The following is a 17,949-nucleotide window of genomic DNA, read 5'->3' as shown; positions in this document are numbered from 1 at the left end:
TCACGCAGGTTGGAGTAGTGGTATTTTCCAGTGGTGGTGCAGGAGGCTCCTGGAGGAGACAGTGGGGATTGACTGCCTGTGTCCTGAAGCCCCCCTGTTGAATGGGACCTCAACCACTCCTTCCCTTCCTCGTGGGACGTCTGCCGGGAGGACGGAGGGTACCTGAAACCCCCAAAGACGGTGTAAGCCCATGGCAGGATTGGTTGCAGACAGCATGCACTTGTTACATGGAGATATTGAAACTCCAAGTAGGGAAGTTCTGTGTTGATGCAATGAGTGTGGAGCTCATAACAGAGAAGCATGTGAGTAGAAGGGACATACAAAATGTGCAGCCACACCACATTGATGTACACATGCTTATGTCTACACACTGTCATACACTCATACACTATATAAGCATACTCCTCTAGCTCAGAGCTGCCACACACACACACACACACACTGTGTTTCATTTCTTCTCTCCCTAGCTTCAGAGTGGCTCGGCAACAGCAGGCCCTTATCGCACACACAACAATCAGCCATATTTAATCCTCTGAGGATGATAATTGACTTTGCACTCATCCCTTTTTCAGTGGCGTCTTCCTTCCAGCGACCCCATTACTACACTTTTCACATCTGACCCCGCTCCCCACGCCTATGGTTTTCATTCTCTCCCTCAGGGAATTGGGTGTCTGAGAGATGAATGACTGGGTTGAATGTGGTGGCACAGTAGCATCCGAGTGACACAGCAGCATTCGTCCCTCACTGAAGTTGAAATGGAATAGACTGAAATATCCAGAGGTCGTTGTTTGACTCAGTAAACTTAGCACTTACAGAACCCCAATCAGCAGAAGCAACATGCTTATTTATATGACTAAAGGGGGCAATTACTAGTCTAAGCTCTACTTGTAAGGAAATCTAAAGATCAGGCGTAAAAAGTGCTGTGTGGCATCACTTTCAACTGGCATTAAGTGAAGTATAAGATCCGATGCTCTTAGGCGTAATAAAGTTAAAGTTCCAAATACCAAAATGAAAGAATGGTTTGTAAACCAGCATGCCCTGTCCAACCCCTCTGCAGCAGTCATGTATAAATTGCTAGAGAGGCTGTTCCCTGCAGTGGTGGTGCCACTGTGATGAATGGGTTATGGTATTTCTGTCCCTCCCCCTTTGGTCCCAACTAAATTCAAAAACGACACTGGAAGAACGCCCCCGTTCTAACAGAGGGAAACGTTATCAGGGTGTTTAGTCCCTTGAAAGGAGCTGAGGAAGAACTGCTCTGTCATGGTGGCGGTTTGTGTCGCATTGTAGCAGTCCACAAGATGAGGAGAGAGGATAAGGGGGGGCACAACAAACATGCCCCTGCCTGATCATTTCATACTGCGGAGGAATTGTTTTTGCCTCACTTCAGGCTCTTTGGTACAAAATCAGATACTGAGCTATCATCACTTTTGGGCCCTTCAGCATTTGGTGGATGTGACACAAAATGTATGAGAGTGACTTTGGGAAGATAAACATGTACCTAAGGTGACCAAAAACATGATGGAAAATGTAACAGATGTTAAAGGGAGTCTTGTATTACTTCATTACATACAGTAATGCTCTGTATAATGCATTCTGCAAAAAGTCTTCATCCGCAGCTAGTCTGATTTGTGAAGAAATGTGGGGTGCAGTGTGAGTAGGACATAAAATAAATACACAACTCACAGATTTATCAGTAGTTCTCAACCTGTCTTTGTCAAGTGTATGTCCACTGCTTTCTCAAATGAATCATGCATACCTGTTTATTTCAAGCATTTATATGTAACTTTAAGCTATTATTAACATTTAAAAAATGCATAATTTCATATACATTTTATTACTTTTTTTAAATAATGTGTTTTGACGAAAATACCCGTCACTTTTAAACTTATATCCCTTAACTTAGGGATATAAGTTCAATTTAAATTTGATTCTACAAACAGTCTATGGGGTAAAGTAAGGTGTTTTGGTTTGTCCGGTTTGGAATCGCTGCAGTAAATGCCACACCAAGCTACTCCTACTGTACTCGACATTTGGTACAGCTTGGAATTTACATGCACATGCATCTTGCAAGCACATCTTTGGAAGAGAACGGGTGAGATTGGCTGCAGATGTGTTGTACCTCAGACCCTTTTTGGGAAGCGTGTTTCTGTCAAGAGGCATGCTGTTAAAACAAAGAGGATGAGTAAATTAGATGGACTCAGAAACTCTTGGTTCTTTTTTTTGCGCTAGCTGACAACAATAATTACTTTTGTCACATTTCACAAACTTGACTTCAGACACACGCACACACGGACACACACGATATGCAGACAGATGTACTCTATGGAGAAAACATTAAGATACTAAGTAATGCATCACAGTACAATAAACAACAAATATAAACACATGTAATATTTAAATCAATTGTTTCATTTTGAGACATAAAACTAAAATATTAAGGGAAACTAAATTTGTGCACTGCTTTCTATCCTCTGTTATATACTGCATGCACAGTGTGTGGACAAAGCAATTGAAACAACCTAATAAAGACTTCTCATGGGAATGAGCGTCTGAAATGACCTGAATTTGCTGTGTTGCAGTTTCTGGCACGGCTGTGGGACCACTAGTGATACTCTCACAGAGCTTCCTACAGTTGATGAGTTTTATGATGCTTCCAGTAAAACATTGCTACATGACCAATTAGATAGACTTGCTTGTAAAAGTTGAAGGTCACTTCGGTGACAGAAAAGTGAGAGGGTTAAGTTTAAAGAACAATTTGTCAGGAATATATAATATTTAAATATATATATATATATATATATATATATATATATATATATATATATATATATCAAATAAAATATATTTATTATATAGGGAATTAATATCGGGGAACTGTCATTGGTCTATTGCACATCTCTTCTGACCAAGTGTATACTCTGGCTCATCTACTCAAAGATTTTACTTTGAAAATACCAAAACCATGCCAGAAAAAGAAACTTAACCAACAAAACTATATGCTGGATAAATGATTTGTTTGTAATTATTATCATTACTTTTTATAATCTAAGCTTACTCTGCCTGGTATGTTTAGATCTTAGGGGAGGGAGATGCTGGGTTCTGTCTCTGTTCTCAAATGAAACAATGAATACGATTCAGCCCGATCGTATTTCCTGTTACTCACCCCTCAGACAGGGTGGACTTGACACTGCCGGTTCGTGTAATCTTTGGCCCGTGGTGGCCCAGCGGCAGATCAATAGACTCAGAGCTGGTGTGCAGACTGGTCATGCTTTGGCAGCTCAGTGTGTCCTTGCTGCCAGCTGACGAGCTACAGGCAGGCCATGGCCGAGCGTTGGAGGGCAGGGAGAGGCCAGAGGCAGGACTGGATGCCGGGGAGTCAGTGCACAAGTCTGGGGTTTTACCGTACAGTGGGCTGCTACCACCACTCAGGCCACAAGCGCTGCCCAGGCTCCCCGTGCCAGAGGAGGGTGAATCCAGACTTGCCTGCCTTGCCAATGTGCCGTGGGGGCTGCCCAGTAATGAGGGGCACTTGCCAGAGTCGGGCGTGCCCGGAGTGCTGGCCTTGCTGCTGGCTTTGGTGCCAAACAATCTGGGGGTAGAGAGGTGGGTGCAGTCATTCAGACATGCTCAAAGGACAAGTGATGAGCATCTGCAAGATCCATACTGGAAAATGAAAGACTCTGGTATACTTTGGGGTTGAAAGAGTGGATGACACAGAGGTTATCTCACGGGTTTCCTTGCATATTATACATCAAAATTGTCACAAGCAACAAGAAGCAAGTATGCAAGGATCCATGTAGTTAGTGAAAAACGGAGTCTAACATCCCCACATCTTTATTGTAACGCTGACTTTAAACTGCAGATGAAATACCGAGCAGACCTCCCAACACATTTATCCCTCGCAGCAAACCTCCACCTCATTTCAGCTGCGAACTTGCCACAATTTACATAGACACATCTGCTCTCACAGCTTTGCCCGTTTCAACCCTGTGACTTTAAATAACCTAATCTGTTAGGCCACTCAACCCTGGTTGCCTCCTGCATATGCTCCTGCAGACAGTCTGCGACGGTGCCTGAGCCTCACCCAGTCTGTCATCACAATCACACCAAGTATACAGATGACGCGCTCTTTAAGGAAAAAGAAAATACATGCAGATGAAACGTGTCGGCTTGACAAATCGGATGGGATGGGTGTTTGGACACGCCTGCCGAATGCATGCACCTAATGAGTCGGGGATTGGTGAGCTGAGAAACTCCTGTCTCCTGTCACTTCTGATCAAGACTGCTGAGCTGGATGTGTACGCACTAAATGAAAAGCCATCAGACCTTCATCTTGGGGGTAAAGTTATGTTTCATCTGCGGTGGCTTATTAACGCAGCAGGGAACAATCTATGATGGCATCCCTTTGCTTTGCAACATCAGGTTGTTTTTTCACGAAGGCACTGATATATGATTATTTTTAGTCTTTCTACGCAACCAAACACATCTAAAATTAAATTAAATTTAATTAAATTAAAATTAATATAGATTTGGAGATGACTTCGAGAATTTCTAAACTAAGACAAGAAGCTAAAGGCATGCCTCGCTATGGACCAAAAAACTGCATATTGTCAATAATCAAGGGAAAGGAATGTGGTGAATGTAGAGTTTGATTCACGTAGAAACACACATGGTGAAGGACACAGACAGTATGAAAGCAGTGGGCCTGTTTTGTGTGTCTGACCTGCGGAAGGTAGGAGAAGCAATATCAGGGTACTTGGAGCCTGGCTGCCTGAGGCCGGTCTGGCCCGATGAAGTGGAGGTAGGGCTGGACTTGGGGGATGTGGATAATCCTGTTGCCGGGTCCTGGTCTGACACAGCCACTTTCTCCTTGTCTGTCTGGTTTATTGTGACGGGACTGGTGCGATCTGAGGCCACCTTTCCATCCCTGCGCTTGGCCCCCGTCTGTGTGACTGCCCCACCAGCGGATTTGCCACTGACATTTGAGTCGATGCTGCTGGAGCTGGAGCGATGCCCGCTGCGCCCTGCTGACACCCCACTGGAGGATTTGGCCGGTCTGGGTAGCGAGCGGTACTGGAGGGTCATTTTGGAGTTTCCGCAGCTCAGCAGGACACCATCATCCTGGGGCTGTGAGCCATCCAGGCTGGTCTTCCGCACACCGCCGATGCCTGTGCCTTTGCCCAGGGCAGCTGAGGATTTGGGCGCCTTGCCCAGGGTGGCTGAGCCGCTGGTGAGTGTTGCCCCACTAGAGGTGATTAGGGTACCACTGGGACCTGGGATCTTCTTGTATCCAAATGAGCCTGTGGTGGGTGGGCGTACAATGCCAGAGGGGGGTTTCTTGCCTTCATCTCCACTGCTCTTCCCGGCATCAGAGGGTGAGCGCTGGATTCCAGCTGAACTCTTAGAAGGTGCTTTGCCCTTTTCTGAGGCCTTAGCATCATCAGTTTTCCCTGTTAATTTGCATAAACACTTATTAGCAAAAACACAAAAACAACACCCTCAGCAGATTCTTGGCCTGGCACTGCCACACAGCAGGATAATCCAAATTAGTGTTAATTCTGGCCAAAAGCCAGAGGTTGCGTTTGTCTCAGTTCAGCTGCATTGAAAACTAATATTTATCTAAAACAAAGCTGCTAAACATGCTACAAAAAAAAATAAAACTGAGGAGTCACGGCAGGGTCTTTAAACACGTGTCAATGAAAAGAATGAAAAAAAATATATATAACTCGCCATTCGAAATTCCTGGAAAAAACAAGGGTTGAAAAGGAAACTGAATCGAATGTATAATTATTTCATCACTAAAACAATTACTGCATTAATTATAGTATAATAACACAGCAACACTTCTGCATCCTACTTTATCGCATAAATATCATGCTGTATTCTGAAGTTTGCAAAACTTAGTTTTAATCATGCAAAAACAGTGTGACTTACCTGGTGTTTTAAGGGTAGCATTCGTACCCTTGGTCCTGGGTGGCGTGATGCCCACCTGGGCTGTCATGCCCCTCCTCCACGAGCCCGTCTGGGACATCTGGGCCAGTGCTGTGGCCTTCTGACTGGCGTCCTCATATTGGCCCTGGGCTTGGGAGGAGGAGGAGGAGGACGAGGAAGGCTTCCACCGGGAGGAGCCGCTGCTGGGGTCCATGCTTTGTTCCAACTCCTCTTCTACCTTCTTGAGGTCCTCGGCTCCGGCCCAGCTGCTGCTCACCTCCTGCTCTGCATGCTTTGACTTGCTTCCTCTCTGGGACTGGAGGGGTTGTGGTGGTTGTGGGTGTCAAAGGAAACATAGGAAGAGATTGATGGATGAATCAGAAAAATAATGAAACCATTCCTGAATACTCACCAGTGGGAGAGTTATATTAATAGTAACTGTTTGCCACTGCAGGACCATGTTAAATAAGAACAATGTTGACAGTAAATAAAGAATTTAAGAAATTAAATACAAAGTTGTAACTAATTTATTAATTGACAGATTGAAAATATATTGGGATAACTTGAGCCTGTCTGGAGTAATACTGGCTGCATGCAGTTCATAGTCTTGAATCTGCATATGACCTTCAAGAAGAGTAGTTTAAACAAATACAGTCACCCCAATAAAATAAAAGTCCCTGCACAAACAGAGCAGCAGGGCTTGTCTCTGGTGTGAAGTTGTAGCTATGTTTGAAATCACCCGTGTCCAGATCTCCTCTTCTGGGATGCATACAAACACCCACCCACACAAACACACACAACAATGCCAACTAGCCTACCTTAACAGATGGCCAGTCTCCCTAGCAACACCAGAGTCTCTTAAGATCCCAGTCTGCTGAGTATTTCACAAGGGGGCCAAAGATACTTGGCAGAATAAAGCAAAAGCCCATGAGGAGCTGTGCAGTGGCCTTCAGGCCGTAGATTATTCCCTCCGCTGTGATTCTGGAGCTCACATTCAAACTGGCCTTGGTTTCATGCTATTAGAACATTGGGATTCATTTGAAGAACAAATCTAGTTTGATCTGCCAATTAAAATTTGCACTAAATAATATGATTTCCCATCATTCAGTGTCAATTGCTATCAGTTTCTGTGACAGTTTCTTATATTTGACTTTATTTAGTTTTATTTGTTGGCGCGGTGTTTCCACGACTTATATTGCACTTTCATAGAGTAGGGGAAAAGATGCAGTAATAGCCTCTTTTAGAAGTAGGCTACTAGCCCATGAACCCAGTTTGTAATACAGACTTTCGTTCTGCAACAGAGGACATTAGACTCTTTCACAGTGTTCTTCATGACAAGTAAAATTAACCTTAAATAAACACAAGGCTGAAAATAAGTGTTTTACTTCTCTCCCAAATTAAAAGCTTCAATCCAGACGATGGCCAGTAGGCTACTACTGATGAAGCAGATGTGTGTCTCCTCTACCTGTCACCACGCCCAACAGTGATGTCACAGTGTCCTGGAGAACTCCTGTTCACCATGATGAGAATCTAAACCACTGGAGCTCAGCAAAGATTGAGATTTTCAGAGGCCACAAAGCTGCTCAAGCTATACAGAGAAGAAGATTTGATCATCGTGCCACTAATAATAGGCCGAAAAATAATTGATGGCGGCATTGAAGGAAAATTCAATAGATTATCTACTGGTCACATCAGTATCAAACTCCATGGCAACACGTCCTATAGTTTGTGACAATTTTCAGTCCTGTCTTTACCTGCGCTCCTTTGCTTTTGCGTGATGAGCTGACCACAGTGTAGGCGGGGGTGTTCAGATCGTCTGTACTGATGTTGTCCAACGTGTCGCTCAGGCCGCTGCTCACCGAGCTGCTGTCGTCCCAACTGTAGCAGGAGGAGAGAAGAAAAGAGAAACAGAGGCTGGTAAGGTCCACGTTAGTTTTATTGATAAGGATCTTTGTAGTTTTGAAAGCAGAGGTAGTCGAGGGCGTAGCAACAGAATTATTGATGGTGTCTGTTCCATGTTCAACTTTTGACTCTAAAACTTTCTTCAAAAATATCAATGACATATCATTTCCTCACCATCTAATAACCATCATATGGTCAGCCAGATTGTATATCATTTGTGATGGCTCAATTTGTCTCTTCAAACAAATGTGCATCCTTTTTTGGGCCCAATCGACTTGTGGGTATGTAAAAAATGTTGAGAGGGAAAAATGGTATTGGCTCATTAATTGTTAAGCTTCTCATTAACTCTGAGTGTCTGGAGAACTGAAAGGATCTCCATTATAGCCGTCATTATTTAGCCGCCGTTGAAGGCTGACAGACGCTGTGAGCCCCCTGAAAGACGAGCATATGGATCACACGCCGATCATTTCCACACACACCATTTAATTACAGCTGAAGTACAGCACAGAAACCCCTGCAACATGGTTCTCTGATTTGGAAACACATTTGTTGCCATCAGACATGATACATCACGTTCAATAATAATATATTAGCCCCTCTTTGATTTCATTGTGCTCTTGCTGTCACTTTGAGTTCACACACATACTAATTACCATCCGTGCCAACATGTCAAGTTTCATCTCCGTTTGCCTTTTGTGTGTGTGTGTGCGTGTCAATGCAAAATACTTCACCCTAAACTTGCATGACAAATCGGACCAAGTGGTAAAAGTTATTAAAAGCTGGAAGAGAAAAAAATGAATGGACCCAGACCCACACAAGCACAGACGACAGCCACTACCCACAAAATGACTTCTCACACAAGCGCACACACTGTAATCTGCGTCACAGTGGCAGATAACAAAGAGTTTTATGCAAACAGGAAACAATTCCCATCACCAACAGAATGTAAATGATTTCCACCGAATGATCCCAACACACCCAACGTTTGACATGGCTGTTTCAAATCATAATAATAAAAAAATAAAGACAACGGAAACAACTTCCAGAAGCTAATTACAATTTTTCAACAAGTCATTTCAGGCATGTCATCTATAATTCATGGGGGATGAGGATGAAACCCAAAGGCAGACGGAAAATGAGAGAATAATGACTTATTTTTAGGAGGCTGTGGGTGAGCTGGTGATGTGCAGACGTGTATATACGGCAGCTGTCTGGAGAAGATGATGGCATTATGGATTTAATAAATGTTTGATCGGAAAATCAATAATGAGCTGTTATTCTTACATTATCTGTATTTAGTTATAGGCTGCTTAATAAAAATATAAAGAGCTGAAGTCTGGCTAGAGTTGACACGAAAAAATTGGGAGATGCTTTGTATTCACCTGACACCTGTAAAGCGTTTTGTTTTGTGGTGCAGAGCAGATGCTTCCTAACCCAGTTGTCCACTGGTGCAGTGCAGAATGGATTTGCTCTCATGACATATTTACAATGAGCACCATTTATTTGCACGGCCAACATCTGACCAGTCCTGTGCCTAACTTAACTCAATTTAAACTATATACAACAACAAACTGCAGGCTTGGTTTTAGGGTTAACTTTCGATCAGATTGATATAATATGATTAGCTTATGTAGAATATTGGGTTGAAAAACAAGGCATGCCATTTGTTTAAGCCAAAGTGCTCACAAGGCTGAGAAAGGTTTTAATTAGAAAAGAACACAAAAGAGAAAATTGGAAATAAAGAGCAGGTCATGATGGGTCTTTGTGTTTTCTGAGCATCTCAACCAATTTCTTTCATTTTGCCACCCTTAATCGGTCAATTTGAGATTCCATTTCCCTGAGAGTCAAAGCCATTATCGGAGACGCGTCTCAGAGATGGATGTTTAATGCACTGAGAATCGTGTCACACAAAGACATAAATGGCATCCTCGCTGTCAGTCTGAGCTTCTAAGCTGTGTATCTTCAGCTTTAACGTAGTTCTCTCAGAAAAAAAGAGGCTGCTGCTGAGCACTGTGAGAGGAGCTCTGATATCAAACACAAGTCTTTGAGTGAGCGTGTTTCTGCACAAAACAGGCTTTTACAAATACAGCCTGTGTAAATCGATGGCTTTGAAACATGCCTGGGTCGTTTCCCTTTAATTGTTCCCTCTCATCCTTTAAGCCTGTCTGATACCGTGGCTTTGTTTTTAAGGTGAGTGCAGCTTCATCTGACAGGAGCCGACTGCGTCTGACTTGTTCCAATTTGACGGAGCGCCAAGGTTAAATGAGCTGTTAGTGCCGGGTTGGGCCTATGAGTTTTGATGGTGACATTAGCTGCCGGGTCACCTTGACAATCCCATGTAAAGTTAGCGCGTTGCTCAGTTTTTCTTCCCTCAGAAGAGACGGGGGAGTTGCAGTGCACTCCGGCCGTTCCTCTGAGACCACCCTTCAGTGCGTGACAGACAGCTGGGGCAGACGGGGGCAAATTTGCTACTCCAAACAAAATGAAACAGTCCAGAGTGACATGGCTGAACTCCATAACAGGTTTTGTCAGCAGACATACATACAACTCTGTTGCTGGGTATGAATATAGTTATTTACTGAAGAAAATCATTAAATCATCAGAGAGAAAGATGCTTCAAAGATAACTTGTAACGTTAGAGAATGGTCACTTGTAATATTTTCTCGCAAACTGATACAAATCGGTCTAGACGACATCAAGCGCTGCTTGATTTACTTGGGAAATACAAAAACGAGAAACGATGAAACAGCAGTGAAAGGATTGTCATGCAGTCTATCATCATAACACCCAAAGCGGAGGCAGATGGCTGTGAGGAAGCTCATTGACTTACAATTCTTATCTAAACATGAGAATAATCTTGTGCAGCTCCCCCTGGCAGCATCATATCGCTCCCTGCTCCTAGGGTGGTCTCTCTAATACAAAACTGAAAGTCTTCTGCATGGAGAATTAATCTCAACTGCGGTTATTATGATTAAAGCTATTTCTTGGGTAATTCTCGCCTAATTAACATAATGAGTCACAGTGAATGTCTATTGAGCACAAAGTAAAGACGCCCTTTGGCTTTCATTCAATACTTTAAATGTAATTATTAAAGCAAATGCATGTTAATTAACAAACTGGGTTTTTCTAATGTAAGACAACAAACGGTAGGGAACAAAATTACTGAATGAAAATACAAACAATGTGCAGATACCTTAGGACATGTCATCGATATTGATTGACACCCCTATAGACAGGGCAGGGCGAACCTGCAGTGGCCCAGCTGTTCCTCTGGAGCTGCTCAGTGAACAGTAATAGATGACATAATAGTTGTTTTATTTCTGTGGGTGATCAGAAGGTGAAGAGGAGCATCTATGTGCAGTGGATTTTCTTGAAATAAAAGATTGACTAAATGAAAAGAAAACAGAAATAAACTGCGGCGCTCCTCCGGGGAGCTTGCCGGTCTGTAATAGGCTCAAATGTTTCATCAGGCCGACTCCCTGGGCTAAGATTGGTCTGATTGCTCGGAGAGAGCTGTGGCTAACCAAGCTCCTGCCCTCAGATCTGCACGCTTTCACATGCACGTCACTTCATCTCCTACGGCGTGCGGCGGGTTGGGGGTTGCACCAAAAGGAACAGGCAAACTCAATAACCCTACAGTGGGGGCGGGTGAGTCGGACTTTTGTGTCATAACTTCTTAAATTAACAATGAGCAACAATGTACAGAGCAGTATGCCTGAAATAAGATGGCGGTGGAGGATATTAGCTTCTGTCCTGTGCTTCATAAGCAAAAAAAGAGAAATCGGCAGATTGTGCAAGCAGAGCAAGACAAAGTCTCCCTCCAAAAACTTCACCCGAAACCACACTGTATTTCCCATGTTTCCAATGTTTCTATTCATTGGTCAAATAAAACTGTGCTTCCTTGGACTGTAATGTCCTACATAGTGTGGTCACAAACCCAAGGCAGCGAGCAGGTGGAAAGATGTGACTTCAACACAGAGAATAGTGAAACAAATGAGGATGTATGAGGATGTCCATCCGTCATACTGTTTAATTTTATTGTGAATTCCACTGCGAATGCTTGTTCTTGGCCTGCTGTGTTGCAGCACCTAGCTGCTCCCATGCTGCGAATGCACTGCCGAGGCGACACTCAACCATGCAAACGTTATCTCATTCAATATTCAATACACTGTCTTGTTCCTTCTACGGCCCAGAGGACAGAATGCCATTAGCAGAATGAAGGCAAACTAACAGCGGTGATTACACTGTATCAAAGAGATAAAGGAGATGAGGGGATCGACAAATATTTGACGGTGTTGAAGTTAGTTAATCGGGGATGTCCTCCAGATAAGACAATGCAAACACTTCAGAGGAAGTGGACCTCTTACATAACAACACTGAGGCACAACATGTATTTGAAATGATATTTAAAGACGAAATAATTAAATCCAGTTTGAATTCATGAATTCTTTGTGTCAATTAACTCTAATTGTGGCACATTTTACTGTTAACAATTCATTAAAATAATATTATTAATCTCATTAAAATCACGTGGATGACGATACATGGATAGTCAGGAAAGACATTCTATAGTTCTCATCTGACAACAAATAAAGGAAAAAAGACCTTGCGAGTGAATTCCTGTTTCTTGACGTCAGTTGGTGTTTTTTATAAAATCTTGTTTTCAAAGATCGAGTGACGCAAGGCTTCTGCTGCTGCTTGATTGACAGTGCGATGCTGAGACTGACTGTGTGGACTGTGAATGTGGATATGAACAAGTAAGCTTCATTTGCGACAGGAATGTTAACTCTGATTACTTGTTCCATTTTTGTTAGATAATATGTCTTTAACTGTTGACATGTGTTGTGTTATATGGATGCTTCTTTCAAGTAAAAACAATAATGACTAACTGTCGCCCTTGTGAGCTGAATTCTCAGGATAAAACACAACAAAGCCCAAACAAAGACGTCCTTCTCCACCACCATGACAATAACTGTCACTTAAGGAGTGTTTCTGTATTTCCTCTCTCCCTCACACATACATACATACACACACACATTAAGCACAGAGCTCTGTGATGTAAATGGAAAGCACTCATCCCTGTAGAATAACCTAATCCCAGTTAATGCCACTGAGCTCCTCCAATTACAAAACAAGACATCCATGCAAATTACTTATTCTTCCTTCTCCTGCCATTTTTGCATCTGCCAAAGTTGCTAATAGGCTCAGTTTCTCCGTGACTCACAGTGTGACTCAACGTAACACAATGCCACAGAGTGTGTGTGTAGACCAGATTCAACTCACCTCTGTGGGATGGATGCTGCCTGTCGCCTTGTCACGGAAGTGATTTGCTTTGGTTTGTTTCCCTGCCTCGCCTACTTCGAAAACAGGCTAAAGCTCACCTGGCGGAGAAGCTCGCAGCTGTGAGACGAGTAGGAGTCCAGAGAAGAAATGGGAACGAAAGAGAAAGGAATCAAGGACTACCTCACTCTTCCACTTTCACCCCTTACTGCTGCTGCCAGCTCCCCCTCCCTGCTCTTCATCTGCTCGCCCCTCCTCACCAGGATGGGCCTGTCAGCCCTGAGAGAGGCAATCAGACAATGTTTTTGGCGGCGGGTTATCAAGGGTTAATTAAAGGAGGATGACAATGCAGAATCAAGCCAAATCAAGGAGGGAGTGCTTTGCTGGATGAGAGCCGACAGTCGCCGATATTTGCAGAATGCCTCAGACTGGAAGTGATCTCATGCATAATACGTGAGGCGGCTCAGAAAAGTCTGTCCAGCCTCATGTTGGAACATTATTCATGACGCTCTTATCTCGACCACTGAAAGAGCCTAATGGTGGGTGGTACAGCAGGAAGACCAGCACAATGAGCTGGTTCATTCATCTCTTTTTATCTAGGAGGACTAACTCAGGCTTCTTCATCACTGCCGTCCTATTTCAAAGACGTATAGAGCTGCTCTATGTTATAATGATCTTCATTTGTTGGAGTCTAGTGTCGGAGGACAGTTATTATCACCTGCAGACTGAAAGACACAAACCTCTTCAAAGACACCATGTCCCGTGTGAGACACTGTGCTTTAACCTTGTCTTTTGATTTTCTGGCTACTGCTACGGCCAAAACTTAGACACTCAACCTTGTTCAGAGTGATAAATAGAGGCTGTGTGGGTAGTTGTCCAAATAATAATGTCATGGATTATTTTTCTCAAGGTGTCACAGGACGAGGAAAATAATTTGCATTTTGACAAAAAGAGAAAGAAACTCTCACGTCACTGACTGGAATCCAATTCAAATCGGCACAACGCAATTTAAAAAAAGGACGAGACCTTGGAAGGACGGGCTGGAAATGTTTCTCCTGCCAAGCTGTGACAGACAGCAGAACGTCAGCAATGCTTGGCCCGGCTGGTAAAGCTGTCCAGGCTTTGTACTGCAATGTAGTCAGAGATGAAAACAAAATCTTTAGCTGTTCAGAGGCGAGGGATATCCGGCAGGCTTATACATCCCGACAGGGGTTTGTTCAAGTCTATGGCACACCGCTGGCAAATGTGCAAACAAACAGCCCACATAAGTGCTCCCTACCCTCAGCCGCCCCGACCGCCAACCTCCTCCTGTGGCCTGGAGGGAGATAAACAAACTAAAACAGTTTCACACGTTTTCTACCTCAAGACAAACAAATAAAAAGTAGCAGGGTTGGTCCGGATTTATGTATTTCCCCAAAAAACATACCAATAGATGGAAGATTCATCCAAATACAACAGTTAACGGCACACTTCCTGGGGACCTGTAGAAGTTCCCCCAGTCGATGTAATGAGCAGTTGTTGATGGTGGAAAGACAGAGATTTTTTGTATTGATCATTAGCATAATAAAGTGAGGGTCTTTGGATTCTGGTAGGATGTTGGGTTCAGACAAATTGTGACAGATTGAGACTAGATTGATCGATGATGAATATGATCATTAGTTATTTTAAGTTGATGGCCACAAATGAGGTTTAGAAAATATCTGTATTCAAACACACGGCATACAAGACACAAATGGGTTTTGCATGGGAGGGGCAACGCGAACCAGACGGTCACGCACCCTGCTGAGGGTTGCGGGTGAGTGGGTGGGGCATCAGAGGATCACCCGGCCGTCTGCCTCTGCTGTCTGTGGCAGACGACTTGGCAAACTGTTCACCGCCAGACCTTGCGTCCTCAACTGTTCTGGCAAAGGGAACCTTTCATCTATCTAGGATTAAAGGGTTACAACGTGATAGACAGAGTTGCACAGTTGCAGCTCTGCCAAGCTCCTCAGCTGAGGCTAGAACCCGACCACCAGTGATCTCGGTGTGTGTTCAGAATCAATGATGAGGACAACGGACAACCGGCTGAGTCTCTGCTGGAAAGAGACTTGACAGGGTAGTCGCAATTAATTCTATATCAATCCTTAACTGTGTGTCAATCCACTACAACTTAATACACTACAATATAAAAAGAGGGTTTTTATCTAGGGTATTCAATTATTTACACTGCCTCTTAGTGCATTTTTTTGTTCAACAACTGCAAAATAAGTGGTCTTACAAATGTACTTACTGAATATGAACTCCCATGACATCTTATTTTGGTAACTGTAGCGGTTTTACAGATCACAAAAAGAGTAATACGAACACCAATAGGTACTGTGCAACTTCATATTCATTTAGAAGATACATATTTTATAATCCATATTTAATCTGCAACAGAATCTGTGCCAATAAAATGAATGATAGCAATGATAGTAGCTTTGTCGATTCATATTTTCACTCATTAGTGCTGTCAGATGATGAATGGAGTAATATTTTTAGTGATTCTCAACTTAATTAATTGATGCAGCTGTAGCAGAGGGTCTTTGGTTCTTTTATCTTAAATCCATCCTGAGTTAGCAGGTCTGAATTAATCCATCAACAGTATTATCACACAGGTGGAAACACAAAACTGTAGTGTCTCTACATCCTTCCCAAGTCCTCAAATGTTGTTCAAAAATAAGGCATGAATAATTTTCCAATTTAGCAACCTTATGACAGCAAACTGCACTGACTTTAAAATAAAGAAAAACTGCCCAAGAACGGCGTCACACAACTCACACATACACAACGCTTCTAAATGCTAACAACATCTAATTACTTTGCTTTGATTTTTCTAGGTTTTCCTTCCATTTCATCACAACTTGTTGCCAACTGCATGACAAAGAAACAGCTTTGAGTGCAGAAATGCAGACAATTCAATCTTTTAAATGAATTCCCAGTCCAAGTAAAGTCTCAGGGGCACAGGCTCTGCATCAACAGTCAAATAATCGCTGCTTTCCCCCTCTGCAAGTACTCGGCCTTTTAAATAGACAAACTTATTCGATTAAAAGTTTAAAATCACCAGAGCGTTAAGACTCAAGATATATTGGAATCAGTGCTTGTAATGGAGAGAATTGCTCTCTTTTTAATAAAGCTCTACATCACTTCTCTGTTAAGATCAATGGACCTCTCCCCTATTCACAGTAACTCTAATGTAGTGCTGTGGTAACAGCTGGACTTACACACCAACACTTAGCACCACTTATTTGATATTTATGGACATTTTGAGTCCATTACAGGTGAAGGTTTAAGTCTTTCCGCTGGAGACAACGATAACCATTATGCTTGTGATAAATAACACAAGGTGGCAATGTCTTAGGTCTTAAAAATAAAGCTTAGAATGAGTCACTGAAATCTAACAACCCTGACAACTACAGTTGCAATCAGAAATATTCAACCCCCCAAAGATTTTAAGGATTTATCAATTAAAGTAGACAGAATCTTGTTCTTTGATCAAGATTCTGCTTCGGATGACTTCTTTATGAGTTGAGTGATCAAAAAGCATTATGTAGTATTTGTGTGTAGCAGTATATTTTGTTAAGATAGCCATGTCACAATAATTCAACCCCTTTATAATATTGTTGTTTTTTAAGCTGTCTGACAGTTTTTTTTGTCCTAAAGTTGAGTTGAAACATTATTAAGCCTTTGGGAACTCTATACTGATCCTTCATTTGCTTCAGCTGTGATGCATATATAAACCCCACCCATGAAGGTATTCAAGGTGAGTTGCAATCATGGGAAAGACGAAGGAGCTTACACTAAAGCTGAGAGAGGAGATTATTTCATCACACCTGAAAGGCCTTGGGTAGAAGAAGAATTCCCCAAAAAATGATATTCCAAGAGACACAACTGGGAACATTATAAGGAAGTTTACAACTGATTGAGCAGCTTCAAACATGCCTGGCCGTGGAAGAAAGCCCAGCATTTCATCAAGGACCCTCAGCAACTTAGTCAGAACAACTCAGATAAACCCCTGTGTAACTACAAGACACCTACAGGATGACCTGATGAAGGCTGGTACAAGTCCTGCAGTGGCAACTATAAGACATGCACTGAATAATAAAGGACTTAATGGCCGGCTCCAAGACGCACTCAGCTCTTGACCACAAGCAACATCAAAAGTCGACTAGAATATGCCAGGAGGAATTTGGATAAGCCTACAGAGTTTTGGGTGAAAGTTCTATGGACTGATGAAACCAAACTGGAACTGTTTGGACGTATGGACCAGCGGTATGTCTGGCGTGTGAAAGGACAGGCTTATGACCAGAAGAATACCATCCCCACAGTCCGGCATGGAGGTTGGTCAAAGATGATGTTGGGCTGTTTTTCTGCGGCAGGAACTAGCAATCTTTATTGTGTACATGGCATCATGGATTCACAGAAATACCAGGCCATTTTAAAGAGGAATGTGATTCCTTCTGTTGACAAATTGAACCTTGGTGATCATTGGACTTTCCAGCAAGACAATGATCCAAAGCAAAATCTCCAAGTCCACCAAAGCTTGGTTGAGAAAAAGATCCTGGAACGTCCTGGAGTTGCATTCACAGTCACCAGATTCAAATTTGATTGAAAATCTTTGGTGGGATTTAAAGAAGGCAGTTACAGCATGGAAGCCATCAAACATCACTGATCTAGAGGGTTTTGCACTTGAAAAATGGGCAAAGATTCCAATCGAGAGGTGTAAGAAGCTTGTCCGCACTTACCAAAAACATTTTTTAGAAGTTATAAAAGCTAGAGGATGCACCACAAAGTACTGAAGCTGGGGGGTTGAATAAT

At 42.8% G+C, this 17,949-nt stretch overlaps 1 protein-coding gene across 4 annotated transcripts in view; it reads right to left on the bottom strand.

Moving 5' to 3' along the window:
• The window catches only part of nav3 (neuron navigator 3), a 181,751-nt gene that overhangs the window by 28,277 nt on the left and 135,525 nt on the right, over window positions 1–17,949 (bottom strand). For 3 of the 4 annotated variants that reach the window (XM_062382744.1, XM_062382745.1, XM_062382747.1), the window contains 6 exons: window positions 7,686–7,809; window positions 5,935–6,247; window positions 4,724–5,450; window positions 3,164–3,589; window positions 2,120–2,161; window positions 5–162 (listed from right to left, as the gene is read on the bottom strand). In XM_062382744.1, the coding sequence (XP_062238728.1) occupies window positions 5–162; window positions 2,120–2,161; window positions 3,164–3,589; window positions 4,724–5,450; window positions 5,935–6,247; window positions 7,686–7,809 (1,790 nt within the window). The remainder of the gene's footprint in view (window positions 1–4; window positions 163–2,119; window positions 2,162–3,163; window positions 3,590–4,723; window positions 5,451–5,934; window positions 6,248–7,685; window positions 7,810–17,949) is intronic. The other variant, XM_062382746.1, reaches the window with a different exon arrangement.

This window comes from Platichthys flesus, chromosome 23 (assembly GCF_949316205.1).
Source record: "Platichthys flesus chromosome 23, fPlaFle2.1, whole genome shotgun sequence".
Lineage (NCBI taxonomy): Eukaryota > Metazoa > Chordata > Actinopteri > Pleuronectiformes > Pleuronectidae > Platichthys > Platichthys flesus.
Note: the sequence above shows the minus strand (reverse complement) of the source record. Positions and strands in the feature narration are given on the sequence as shown.